This window comes from Oenanthe melanoleuca, chromosome 10 (assembly GCF_029582105.1).
Source record: "Oenanthe melanoleuca isolate GR-GAL-2019-014 chromosome 10, OMel1.0, whole genome shotgun sequence".
Taxonomy (NCBI): Eukaryota; Metazoa; Chordata; class Aves; order Passeriformes; family Muscicapidae; genus Oenanthe; species Oenanthe melanoleuca.
Window position 1 is genome coordinate 8,365,521 of NC_079344.1, and position 13,831 is coordinate 8,379,351.

Here is a 13,831-nt window from a genome sequence, read left to right on the forward strand (position 1 = left end):
GTGCCCTGTGTCTTCTAAAGGCAGCCCTAAAAACACAGTTGGTCTGGCTCTGAGGAGCAGCAGGAGATGGAGTGTCCCCTCCTGGAGCTCACAGAGAATTGCACTGGCAAAACCTCAGTGAAACGTGGAGGAGATTCATGTGTGAAATGATTTTGCAGCAGAAATGCCCAAGGTGAAATATGTGGATCAAGATGTGAACTTTTCCAAACTTATCAGTGCTTTTATCTCAAACTGCCCTTAAAACCACATCCCCACTGACTCTTTAATCTGTATTACTAAAACTCCACCTTTTCCATAACATTAAAAGCATCCAAGACCTAGTAACAGACTGGTTGCTCACGTGTGAGCTCATGGCTATGACAGTATTGACTGTGAGTATTTCCTCAAGTTGGTGCTGGTAGGAAGGATAAGACTGTTGACAGTATTTCAGCACAGATCTGTAATCCTAAAAATGCTGAGAAGCACCACGATGTTGTAGCATGCTGGACTCTACCTCCCAAGCATGTCACAAGCATGTCACACCCACAAGGAAGAGCCATATGAATGTTAATAGCCACAAAGCCAACATCCTGTGTGACATTTTAGCCACTTAGTCTATGATTTACCTAACTCAGTAAGCATTTTATCCTTACATGGATAATGTGCCTGAAGTCCACAGACATATCCCCTGTCACTGCCACAAACACAGAAACACAGCAGGCCCTGCTGAACCTCTCTACCTCAGATGCAGCTTACAGTTTTCTCACTCAAACACCTACTTGAAGACATGGAAGTGTCACAGGGCTCACTAGGCAGAACATGGGCCACACTCAGCCCCTGACACCCTGTGGGTGAGAGGCTGGGAGGGCACAGCTGGGCAGTGTCTCCTGGCATCAGCCTCTGGCTCAAGCCAGCAGCTTTGTCAGAGTGAATGGGAGACACTCAGGGCACATTTTCCTTGTGACCCCACGAGCACCTATCAAAGTTTCTATAAAGCAGAGTCACAAAACAACTAGACTGCAGTGCAGAGAGACATGGGGAAGGAAGCTCTGGGAGGAGTCTTTTAGCAGGAGACACAAGCAGCTCCCCAGAGGTGGTGTTTTGTGAGAAAGGGCTGAGGCTGAGCACACAGCTGGGTGCTAAGGCAGCTCAGCAGTGTCAGATGAGAGCCTGTGCTGGCTGGCCTCCTGTCACACCTGAGCATTTGTGTCACTCAGCTCCTGTGACAGCCCAGCCCAGCTGCTGCCCACGTGGCAGAGCCTTGGCATGGGAAGTGCACAAGGACTGGCTCTGAGCTGGAGCTCTAAGTGCTGCAGCAGAGAGCCTTGTGCTGCTCCAAAGGCTCAGAAATAGCAGGGGTTGTTAAAGGTGGCTGAGTGACCAGTTGCTAATCCCCCTTCTCAGCAGCCTTCCCATCTTGTTGTTGTGGTCACAACAAAGTAATACTGATATGAACACACTGACACAAACACACAAGGAGATTGTGTGAAGCTGCTCTGGAGCAGACTGTATATCCCATCCTTGGAAGGGCACAGTCCAGGGCACCATCTGCCCTGGAACCCACAGTATGCAGAGTCTGTAATGTGCACATGAACCCTCAGGAACTCCAAAGAAGACACTGGGACTGCACAAATTAAACAAGTGTGAAAGGGTCAGCAGGCTCCCCCTGTCAGTGAGCCAACATGCATTATGCAAACAGTCTGATTCTGCTCTCACATCAATTTTGCATCATTCCAGCTCATGGTTTTCAGTAGCTCCTCTCAGCTGACATCTATGCAAGTGTCAGAACAAAAGTAATGCTCTTTTTCAGCCATTTCTCTAGAGCAAAATTTGTACCACTGCAGTCACCAAGTCCATGTCTCTGTTCTAGACACATTCTGAGCACTGAAATGTAACCCAAGAAGGTGGCACACACACACAGGCCACCCCTGGCTCCAAAGACCCCCAGGAGAAAACTGCATGGGAACTGAATGACAGGAAGAGAAGATTCCTTACCCCTTCACTGGTTTTCTGCAAATCTGAAGAAGTGTTTCTTGTGTCATTGCCTGCGTCCCCAGCATCAGAGCTACTCTTATTTTCTTCCTCTTTGCAGTCCTTATCATCTTCATCTCCAGGAGATTTTCGTGACTGCTTGGAGGATTTCTAAAATAATCAACAAAAAAGTTAAAATTAAAACCTGAGCTTCAGCCACAGAAAGACACTTTAGAAATGTATGTGAAATGATGTCATGCATTGCCCTGTTTAAGGTGAATATTGGGGAGGATTTTGGGGTGAAAAGCATTTTTCAGGTGAAGTAGCTGGAGTTACTGCCACCAGTGAAGAAAATTTCTGTGAAATTCTATGTTCAGCACAGGTTGGCAGCTCAATTGACTGAAAGACAGACACAGTAATAGGAGCTGGGTATTAGTGTTGGGTCACCTGTAGGTTTTGTTAGTTAAGGAAACAGATGGTGCCAGCTTGACAAAAGTTTTGATTAAACACAGAGATGTAAAATGAGAATAACATTAGCAGAGCTGCTTTCCATACTTTTTTTTAGTGCTGTCAGCTTTAATATATTAACATCAGAGCCATGTGGAACCAATACATCTTTTCTGTTCCCTTTATGTTATGCAATTCTACAGTACAAAAGGATAAATTGTGGCATTAAGCCACCATTTTCATAATCCTCTGTTTGCCCAGAGTCTTCTGGAAAGAAGATGGTAGACCAGACCTGAATTTCTAATGTAAAACACACAAAAAAGAGTGAAGATACATTTTGATTGGTGGATCAACCACAAAAATTCACACTCTCCCCCAAACTGTGCCTGGATCAGATTGTTTGCTTGCTTCGTCTCACTTCAATTAGTTTTCACCTTCAGAGAAGAATAACATGAATGTGAATAAATTTCCACACTTTCCACGATTTTTCAGGTGAAGTGCAGCCCTGGAGGCACATGCAGAACCAGAGGAAGTGACTATAGTGCTGCTCCTCTTCACCCAGGTGACAAGTGAGAAGTCTATCTGAACCCAAAGGTGTCACTTCTCAGGGGACTATGTCCACCAGCCACTGTGAGACAGACACATTACTCTTAGCTTCCTGATCTACACTGTTACTTAAGACATTAACAGGGCTGGTAGGTACTACAGTGCAGGTCTTACATCTACAAATTGAGCATCCTACTCCCTGCTTAATGAATTAGTTCATCCTCCTTCCCATTCTGTATCCTGTATCCTGCACTGAAGTATATTACACTCAGCTCCAAGAGGAGCAGCTGAGCACATCAGATCTTTCTGGGAGATGGGAGAGGGAAGCTGCAATTCTCCTGGATAGAACCAAACCTGAACTCATGACTCTCTGGAGTCATCATCCTAAGGCTTTTTTTCTTCTTCTTGGGGAGAGACCTACCTGAGATGATCCAACCTATCAATCCATCTTTGCATGGGTTTTCTTTCTGACCTCCTTCCCATAGTTTCACCTTCTTCTCAGTGTGTGGGCACTGGAACAGGGCAGACTATTTCAGCTGGTGTCTCAACAAGGCTGCCTACAAGTAGGAGCACTCTCCTTTCCCTATCTGAACACACTGTTGTGATATCAGAATCAAAATGCCAAAGAAGGAAGAACAAATTTCCATGAGGTGAACAGTATTCCAATTATAAATGCCCATGGGTAAAACCAGGAAAAGTCAGAAGATAACCTTTGAAGTGTAGGATTTTTTCCGTTTTGAGCCAGCTTTTTCATTCTTTCTTTTTCCTTTTCCATCCTCTTCTACCCGATCACCTTCCTCCTCACTGCTGGCATCTGCTGTATTTCCTCCCTCTCCTTCAGTTTCTGATGAGCTCTGTTGCTGAATTGCCTTTAAAATAACAACAATAATAGAATAGACAATAAAAATATCACTAATACTTATTATTTGACTTTTATTCTGCATTGAAGTAAAAGTGGAACTGGACAGCTTACACTTTAATTTCTATAGTTAGGAAGAGCTCAGGTTATTTTTGCAATTATCACAAAAAAGGGCTGCAAAGGCAATTTTCTCAGTAACCACTTGAACTCAGTTATGAGATGCAGATTCTGGGATAGCATGTTCTGAAGGATTTACACAGAAACAGAAGATCTGATAACAAAAATGTGTTTTCTGGAGGAGAACTAAGGGCTGCTTAGTGGAGAGACCTGGCATGTTCTACTTTGGGAAAAACTACTGAAGCTTTTAGACTTTGGCTGCAATAGGAGATACTTTTTTTTTGTGAGAGAAGATGGCTATTATACTCCCCTCAAAGGGCAAGATCTCTGTGTTTTGGAAAAGCAAACCCAGACCAGCAGGCTGAGCACTCTTTGACAGCCCATCTCCCACAGACTATTCACTGGATTTTTTTAAAATCCCCAAGTGTATGCAAAACATGTGTAGGACTGAAAATATGAAACAGGAACTGAGAGAGGCAGCAGCTTTTCTGCAGGTGGTCTGTATCTCTGGCTTGTAGAGTTTTGTGATAATAATGTAAAAGGTGTTTGCCTTCTTTTGGAGGTGATTCCTGCCTTCAAAGGACCACACTTTTTTAATGAGAAACGTTCTTTGTTTTATACAGCCCACCAACTACTTTTCTCCTCCTCTAGCTTCACTGATTTTCTGCCCTGGACATCCAACAGGGAGAGCTGTTGTACAGCAGCAGCTGTCTCCTAACAGCAGCTTAACCCTCCACCTCCTCACTCCTCTAAGCTTTGGCACTATGTGTTGTACATCACCAATGTAAAAATCAAAAGTGCAGTCACCTTAAGGTCTGTGTAAAATACACAGAGCCTGATATAAAAATAAACAGCAGAAAGAAGAAGTCAGAAATTATTCATGTTTGTACAGGAGTAAATAAAACCATCCATTTTTAATTTAACTAAATGTGTTGCAGAATTTTCCACTTCACCACCCCAGAATATCATAGAAAGCAAAAGGCTCTGCAGTATGATTAAAGTTCCATTTGTCACAGAGTGTGAGACCACAGTTGTCTTTACATTACACAATTACCAGAGCTGTGAAACTTTCTTGCTCCATCAAAACCAGAACCTTACACATCACTCTTAAAATGCTCACTTTGACAAGCAGTAAAGAAGAAAACAAGAAAGATAAGGAGCAATAGGTTTGAAAATAATTTACCTGATATCCAGTAAACTTTACTCCAGGGTTGTTTTCTATTTCCCACAGGCCTTCATTAAATCCTTTTCGCTTGTTTGATTTCCCAAACTTATCTTTGTATTCTTTATACGGGAAAAGGTCTTTGGGCCCCAGGAACGCACTGCATTTAACAGAGGCAACATTCAAAAAAGGACTTATCACTCTCCTCTTCAAAAAAAATCAAACCACTAACAGTGCAAACGTTTTCCCTATTCTTCTGCTCATTCCATAATTTCTTTTCTAGTTTTATTTTTTTATTTATTTGTCACACTGGCTTTGAGTTACTGCTGTGAGTCTGATTTAATGGATTGGCTCACCACCCTGATGTTTGATGTAGTAAAATCATGCTGGGGATCTCTAGAAACAACTGAAACATCTCTATTTTATTAACTACTGCTGGGAACTGGAACTTGAAGAGTTTATGAAAGTTTATGAAACAGTTTAGGATGTCATTGCTTCTGATAGTGAAGGACCAAACTTCCAATCCTAATGTTCCAATCCAGAGGCCTCAAAAATGCCACATGAAAAGTTAAGCATGTAAGGAGTGCCTAGGACCCATGAGCCAAAATTTATTTCTTGTACTATGGGACAGAAAAAGCAGTGGCATTTATTATTATCTATACTGCCAGTAAGCCTGGGAGCTGCTTTCTTAGAATTAGCCCCCTGCACACTAAATTCTGTACAAACACAATAAAAATTCTCTTTCCCAAAAATCTTATAATTTCATATAAGAACAAAAAACAATGGATGAATATAGACAGATGAGTAATACAAGGAAACAATGAGACACACAGGGTGCTTGTGGCCAAATAGTTTTTTAGACAGCACAGCAAAGGAGGGATTTTGTGCTTTGCTGCTGCCTAAGTCAGCTACACACTGGGCCAACTAATTTCAGGCACAAGCACCACAATGCAGGGAAAAATAACTATAAAAAAAAGAAGAGTGATGATTTGTCCTGCTTTTTCCACACACATTACAAACTCTAAAACTGTAAAACTCTAAAAAAACCTCTAAAACTCTAACTTCTTAACACTTTAACTGAAGAAAGCATAACTTTCTTTTTTTTGGGTATCTATATTGACTGTATTCTGCATCGTGGCATTGAGATTGTAATCACAAGTCAAATTAAAACAATGAAAGCAAAAAGATCCCTTCATTCCCACATGTAAAGATTCAGTGTCATCAATGACCAGAGCTGAGCAAGTCCCAGTGTCCTTCGCCATAGTCACTGTCCTACTTTCCTGATGATCTTTGCAATTCATGTTAACTCTGGTCTCCATTACTGGGGGATTGTGGAGCTCCACCATGTCCAACACGTTCATTGTAACCTCACCATGACATTGGGAATCTGCCCTTGCCCTTGCCCTGTGCCCAGATGGGCTTCTGAGGCACAAAGATTTATCCAAGGTCAAACTCAAACTGAGAGCAGCGCACAGAGGAAAAACCAGCTCTCCTCAGTCTCAGTCTAACACCTTAATCACAGGATCATATTTCTTCCTTTCTGCAATCATTATTTCAGATTAATGCCTGATTTATGCCCAGCATTTATGAATGTGCAAAGTTCCATTCACTTAAATCATCCCACTGGCCAAGCAGTTTGCCAGTGCAGAGCCAACTGGTTGCTAAAAGCATCAGATGACAAGTCCCTGAGGAAAGAGCTTCCTTCTAACTCCACGTGAGACAGCACAGGATCCACACTCAGCTGGATATTGAGAAATGCCTTAATTATATAATTACAAAGCCAAGAATGCATTTCTACCTGAAAGCCAAACAGTGATTTCCAAACTAACAGATGTCATGTTAATATTAAATGCTCCACTGAATAAATTATGTTATCTATGCTTTTGCTAATACCAGGAGATGTCTCCTTGTCAAAAATATCAACAAACAATTCTAACACAAATAACAAAGGAAAACTGTATGAAACTTAGTATGAGCTACCTTAACTTAGCTCCACAGTAATGTATGGAAATGTTTCTACAGCCTTTTATGTAAAGTAAACACTGAAAAACTGTCTACATCTTTGCTTGAAATATATTCATTGCCACTGGGAGAGTATAATTTTCTACTGCTCTGCTACAAAACTAAGGAGCTTCAATCTACAGTTCATATTTAATAGTTAGGCTTTTACATTTATAAAGTAGGAACTACAAACTTTTTCCTGTTTCAGATGCTACTGTGAGATCATGGGCTCACAAAATCCAAAACAATAGAGATTATCAGTTTAGGATTCACTAATTTTGGAAGAAAAGTGGTCAGTTTTTTTCTTAAATGTTTCTCAAAAATGATATTTCCATTAAAAAATAATTACATTTTGATTTCTGACTTGAAAGCATTGTAAATTTATTTAAATGTTATTATTTTCAGATTATTTTGTGACAGTACTAGTCGACCACAATATATCAAAATATCAGGTTGTTTCATTCTAGCAATGGGAAGAACTATTTCAACCAAAGAGAGGCTATTATGAACTTTATAAAGCAGAAACTGCCTTTAAAGATTTTTTTAAAATAAAATGTGAAGTATGAGCTATATAGCTTATCATATTTTGGAATAATATTAAAATTTAAACAATAAAAATACATTTTTAATAAAGCTTCAAGTATCTAGCATTGAATTTAAAATATCATCAGAATTTCATTTTTTCCAGTTTTAAAGGAATTCTAAAAAACATATTACCTGCAAATGATGAAGGAAAAATTTTAAAATTAAAATATTTCATGCAAAATGGAATGTGACTTATTTTTTAGCTACCTCAGACATTATAATCTTAAAACTCTGTACTTTGTAGCAATTATGATGAGTCCTAACTTACCTCTTGTGCTGTGATTCCTTTCTTTCCCTATGGGCTCAGCCAGCTCAGTTCTTCCATCCTACAATATCCCCAGCAGAAATCTCCCAGGAATGCACATTTTAAAGCTTTGTGAGCACTGCCTGAGACTCTGGGGTCTGCTTCCTTTCCTATCACAAACTACCAAGCCAGTTCTCACACAGGACACGAGCTCAAACATGTCCAAACACAAAGAGCCTGGTCTCTGCTATCATGGACATCCAAGTAAAAAATGTTTTGTCCCTTCCTCTGAGTTCAGGGATTTTTCAGACCTGTTAATGAATTCATGCCAACATTTCTTTACAGGAAACAGGATTTTATGTTTAGCTCATGGTAGACCATGAAGACAGCAGCATTCCCAACTACTTTCAGCTTTTACTCCCATTTGTTAATACAAATGAGTTGGGCTTGCAGGACTTATCTCTAGGCTCCCAACGGCTTCAGTGAGGATTTGTTCCAATATAATCAGAGGAAATGATGTTAGCTGCAGTGGAAAAAGACATTTTCAAAGGAACAGGTCACGTCCATTCACTTACGTTTCATGAGTCCCAAAAAAGAAGATGGGATATTTATTTGCTGGAGGCTTCACAGCTCCTTCAGGAAGTTCATCAATCTGTAAGACAAAAAGCAGTAGAAAAAAAGATTATTCCCAAAAGTGGAATCCCTAGCAAGCCATGGAGGTGCTAGCACAGGTATCCTGCAGCCCTGGGAGGTCCCACTGTGTGCTGGGCTGGGGAAGGGAAGACAGCTGCTGGTTTTTCAGGCAGGCAGGTCATACAAAGTCAGCACATGGCTGAAATACTGCAGGAAGACACAGAAAACCCGGGAGCACACACAAAGTTTTAATAATTTCATGGGCATTATAATACACAAAGGCAATAAAATCAAGTCTGCTTAATTTAAGTGTTAACTTCAGATGCTGCCTCTCATCAAAGGCATCGAAGCCCAGAGGGTAATCCTGCCTGTCTCACACAGCCACCTCAATCACTTCTGCAGCAAATGGGGAACAGATGCTACCTCTGGGACTCTGCAGCTGGAAAAATGGACAATCTCCCAGTGGTGCTCCCTGTGGTGATGGTGGTACAGTGTAAAGTGTGTAATGCACACCAGGGAGGGGGGCCAGGGACTCTCCTTCCCCTGCAGCACCCTGATAACTGGCTTTGGTTTCCTCTACCCTCTCTACCCTCTCTCTTCTTCCACATTTTAATCCTGGCCTTGTACTTCTCAGGATACAGCTGCAGAGTAGTGGAGGGATGGGGTGCTGAGGGTGTTGTCCTGAGACAGAGCTGGTATTGAAACAAACCCCTCAGGCTGAGCAGAGCCCAGACCCCTTCTCCCAGTGTCTGAGTGAGAGCATTGGTTGTGAGGCAGGAGGTGAGACCCAGGACTTCATCTTGTCTATGTCTAATTTTGCAGTCTTCTGCAACAGAAATAAGAGAGTCCAGGTGCCTACCCACATAAACCAGAAACACAGCAAAGCTTTAAATAAAGCTTTTTTTCTAAGTGCCTGCCTTCCCAGAAATGGCACTTCTGAGCATATGTGGGTGTGTGAAATTAAGTGTCCAGAGAACTCTCTGGCTAAGAGAGAGCCCAGTGAATCTAGATATCTACAGGGCAGCAGCAGTGAGCAGGTGAATGGCTTGGTGCCTGGTCTAAGGCAACTCAGTCTCAACATAAGCATATCAAATCCTGCCAAATGTCACTGCAACTGAGAGCAAAGTGCTGACATAACAGTGCTATACAAAATCTGCTCCTCAGCAGAGCACAGGGATGGAACCTGCCTGCTTTCACTCAGGAGGCCAGACCCACATGTGCTTTCCTTCTCTTTTCTTGCCAAAGGACTCCTAACACTGAATTCTTATTGATTAATAGGCACCAGATTGTTTTCAAAGGATGTCCTCTTTCACGGTAAAGCATCTGCTTGGCTACATAGCTTTCAAAGGAGTATGAGCTTTGGTAAGAATTCAAACCCTTTTGGTCTTTCTGCAAGGACACCCCTTGGGCATGGAGAAACGAGAGCCACATGTGGAACTGTAACATCACAGGACTCCTTTCTGTAGAAGAAATGGATGCCTATCTTTTAGGTCTAACTGCAACATTCTCTGAAGCTGCACCAAAATCTGGAGATCTGAGAGCTCTTCCAAACCATTCCCTCAGGGGTTTGGTGGGGTTCTGGCACACTGGGCCATGTGTCACCGTGCACCCACTGCCCAGCACAGTCTGCAGGAGACAATCCAGGACTGTCACAGGTGTCACATGCCTTGTGGGCACAGCAATTACCTGTTTCTAGTACTGAACAGAGCTAAGAATTTGATCATAAAAGAAGAATCTATTATTGAAATGCACATAGAAGGAAAATACACACTGATGCAGAATGAACACGTGCTTTCACTTGTAGCTCAGCTGTGAAAGGAGGAACTGAAACAACATGACAGGCTTTCTGGTGTCCTCTTTATCATCAGGAGCACAAAGAGGAAAGGCTGTTGAAGACATTATTTTAGAGCTCATAATTTTCTGACATTAATTATGTGTCTTTTTATAAAGTGCTCATAATGTTGCTATTTGCTCACAATTAATTATTTAAATATAGGTATTAGACTTATTGTAAGAGTGATAAAAAGACTGCAGGTTAAAAACACTACAACTCCCTTTCCAAACTGATATTAAGCCAGGGATATACTGCATGTCTGCAAAACATTTTATGCCTCCTTAAAGATGGAAGTATCTACATGTCAGAGCAAAAAAGGCTGTGCTGGCAGTTTACCAAGTACAGGGAGGGGTACCACACCTCGACTGCCTGGATGTCACAGCCATCCTCCTCTTTATTGTGACAAGGAAGATGTCCAGATACCAGACCCCAGAAAAATGTGGACTCCTTTGACTGAGACAAACAGTGTCTGCTGGGACCTGAGTGCAAATCCCATTTGGCCACTTGAAACACGGCGCCAGCTCTGGGCTGCATTACAGAGCAGCACAGCCTCAGCCCTCTCAGAATCTCTCATGAAATAAAGTAAACAGCTGTAAATGATCAGTAAAGGGGGGAATGAAGACATGCTTAGTAGGGAATGCTGATCAGAAGGGACTGGGAATCTTACATCACACAATGTGCTATGCTCTAAGCAGTGAGGATCTCCTAAGCAAAATCCCAAGTGGAGTTAAGCCTTCTGTCTTATTCCCAGCACTTAATACTGTTAGCTAAGGAGCAGCACCAAATCAACAAAGGACAGAACACACATCTGTCACGCAGCTCACCTGCTCCCCATTTCGTGGCATATTTCTTTATTCATCCAAGTATCCCTTCTGACTATGTATCATCACAGGAAACCATAAAAAAGCTTTTCATAGCTTTTGGGAGTTGGCTTACACATACAAACACATGCAGTATAAATCTGCACCAAACAGCTCAAGGAGAGACTGTCAGTGCTCCCACTCTAACATTTCACTCTGCAGCTGAGGTCAAGACTTTTCCTTCCTTCACTGATATTGCTGTGAGCTCCCCAGCTCTGGGGCTTATGTTGCTAGTACTGTAACAAGGTTGGATATAAAGTGACACTGTTATCTTAGGGCCATTGAACTCTGTGGTAAAAACTCCAGGGAATTTAGTGAAGGATGAGACCCTCTCTGCCATTAGAAAAGATCTCTTCCCGTTTTACCTCTTTCACACAAATCCCTGCACTAGAGACTGTGAGAGGAGAGCTTTGCCCAGTCTCCCTATTCCCAGCAAAGCCACCTTAGCCCTCTGAACGTGGAGTCCCTACGTGCTTATTTAGCTGCAGAACAACCCCGCACTCCATGACAATTGCTGCTGTTCTGTTGTAGCAGAAAGCAAGCAGTACAAGCAACCATACTGCAATCTCCTGCTGCTGCACTCAGTCACAATTTATTCCCATTCTACAGGATGTTTTGGTTAAATACGCTGCAGATTTGGATCCGATATTTTTCCCCATATCAGCAAGATCAAAGACAGAGAGAGAGAGGGAGGGAGGGAGATGAAGAGTGAGCGCATGAGCACAAGAGCGAAAAAAGCATCGCTGCCTTGAACCAGGAACAAAAGAGGGAAGAGCACCCATACTGGAACACAGTGTTGTAGTCACAGAAACCTCACTAATGACTAAAGCATCTGTCTATCAGAGAGCCAGACTGAGACTGTGTTTTGCTCCTGGAAGGAAACAAACAGATTCTCAAGTACCCGCTATAAGCTGCAATCAAACAGGAGCTCCATCCCTGCCTGAACCAGAGCAGGCTGGAGCTCGCTGCCACAGAAATCAGAGTGAGCAGCGCATGGCGTGCAAATCTGATATGTGCATCAGCAGCACCACGGGCAGCCGCTTCAATTATGGCTAAAATTAAAGCAGGTGGTTTCAGATTTCGAGTTTTATCCCCTTAGCTCCCGTTGCTGTCATCTGCTTAATGAATAACAATTGCTTTCTTTTTGCACAACCTCAGCAGAGCTGCACTGCCCAGCATTTGTTTGCCAGCCAAGCAGCAGAGCTTTAAAGATGTTACTGCGAGGTTTTTTCCGGTAAACAAATGCCAGGCTTCTGGGGTCAAGAACACTGAACAGAAAATTCAGCTCGGTCCTCTCCAGCCAGAGCAGGGCTTTATCAAACCGTGTTGCCAGTGACTACCAATGTGGAGGCAGGAGATCTGTCAGGTTAGGACGTGTGTGCAGCCCAGGCGCTTTGCTCTCAGTCGCCGATTCTCGGGGAGCATTCCGCGCTGGCTGTCGCGGGTGGCTCTGGCAGCCCCGGCACCGCAGAGCTCCTTCCCCGAGCTTACGGACCCTGGGGAGCCGGGCTGGGCGGGCTGGACCGGCTCTGCAGAGCCAGAACCAGCGACAAGGACATCACAGCGGTCCCACAAGCACAAACCATCCCCGTGCCTGCCGTGGGAGAAGGCGGCATGCTCCTGCCAGGCGGAGGAGCTCGCTGGGAGGGTGGTGCAGAAGCAGAGGAAGCTGCACCCCCTCCCGGGTGCTGCGCTCTGCAGAGCTCTGCATTCCCTGCAAAACGGGATCCATGTCTGCGCCAGACACGGGAGCCGGCACGCTTTGTGTCCGCTGCGGGATGCTGATGCTCCTGCAGCGCCCAGGAAGGGGCTGCGCTGCCCGCCAGGACATCCCGGAGCCATCCCAGAGGCACCGCATCTCCTTCCAGCTGCGGCAGCAAGTGTCATGTCTTATGGCATCACAAAACCTCTGCTCTCTGCATAAGCTGCGGTTCAGAAGCAGGAATTCCAGGATGTCAGAGTGGCTTTCTAGTGTGTTCCAACAGAATTTGACACCAAAATAAAAAAGGTATTATGCAAAAATACCTATCAGATCCCCATTTACAGAAAAGAAAACTTTACATCAGCATGCAGGGATGCTTATGTGGGCACCGAAACCACAAGAATAAGTCCTTTTATTTTACAAAAAGAGGGAATTAAAACTGCAGAGCAGTAATCACTGATTGTTTTGACATAGTGTAAATGCCTTTGATTGGCAAAAGCACACAGAAACCATTGCTGAGATCCCTATCTCCCACTGAAATCCCTGGAGTCGCTGCACAGCAGTCGAGCAGAGGCCTGGAGTATTTGCTGGAAAGTGGTTCAAGTTGCTTTTTATTGCCCAACACATGCAAGCAGCTTGATCTTTTGCAGTTAGCTTATTAGCAGAATTCTAGATGGATAAAAGCAATACTCTTCAAAATCCATTATTAAAATAGAATATTTTGCTTTACTACAACATTTTTATTCCAATGGATTTATTATGCTTTTTAATAGCTAATGCTACTGGGAGTCAGCAGTATAGCAGTATATTTTCTAAACCATTATTTAAAATACTGCTCTGTAAGATGTAAAATATTAATTTTTTTTTTTCCCAGAGGACCTAATATGTAAA

At 43.0% G+C, this 13,831-nt stretch overlaps 1 protein-coding gene across 1 annotated transcript in view; it reads right to left on the reverse strand.

Annotated features, from left to right (window-relative positions):
- The window catches only part of HDGFL3 (HDGF like 3), a 36,644-nt gene that overhangs the window by 5,470 nt on the left and 17,343 nt on the right, over positions 1–13,831 (reverse strand). The window contains exons 2-5 of the mRNA XM_056499460.1: positions 8,487–8,563; positions 5,103–5,241; positions 3,654–3,812; positions 1,975–2,121 (exon numbers count right to left, since the gene is read on the reverse strand). Coding sequence (XP_056355435.1) covers positions 1,975–2,121; positions 3,654–3,812; positions 5,103–5,241; positions 8,487–8,563 — 522 coding nt within the window. The remainder of the gene's footprint in view (positions 1–1,974; positions 2,122–3,653; positions 3,813–5,102; positions 5,242–8,486; positions 8,564–13,831) is intronic.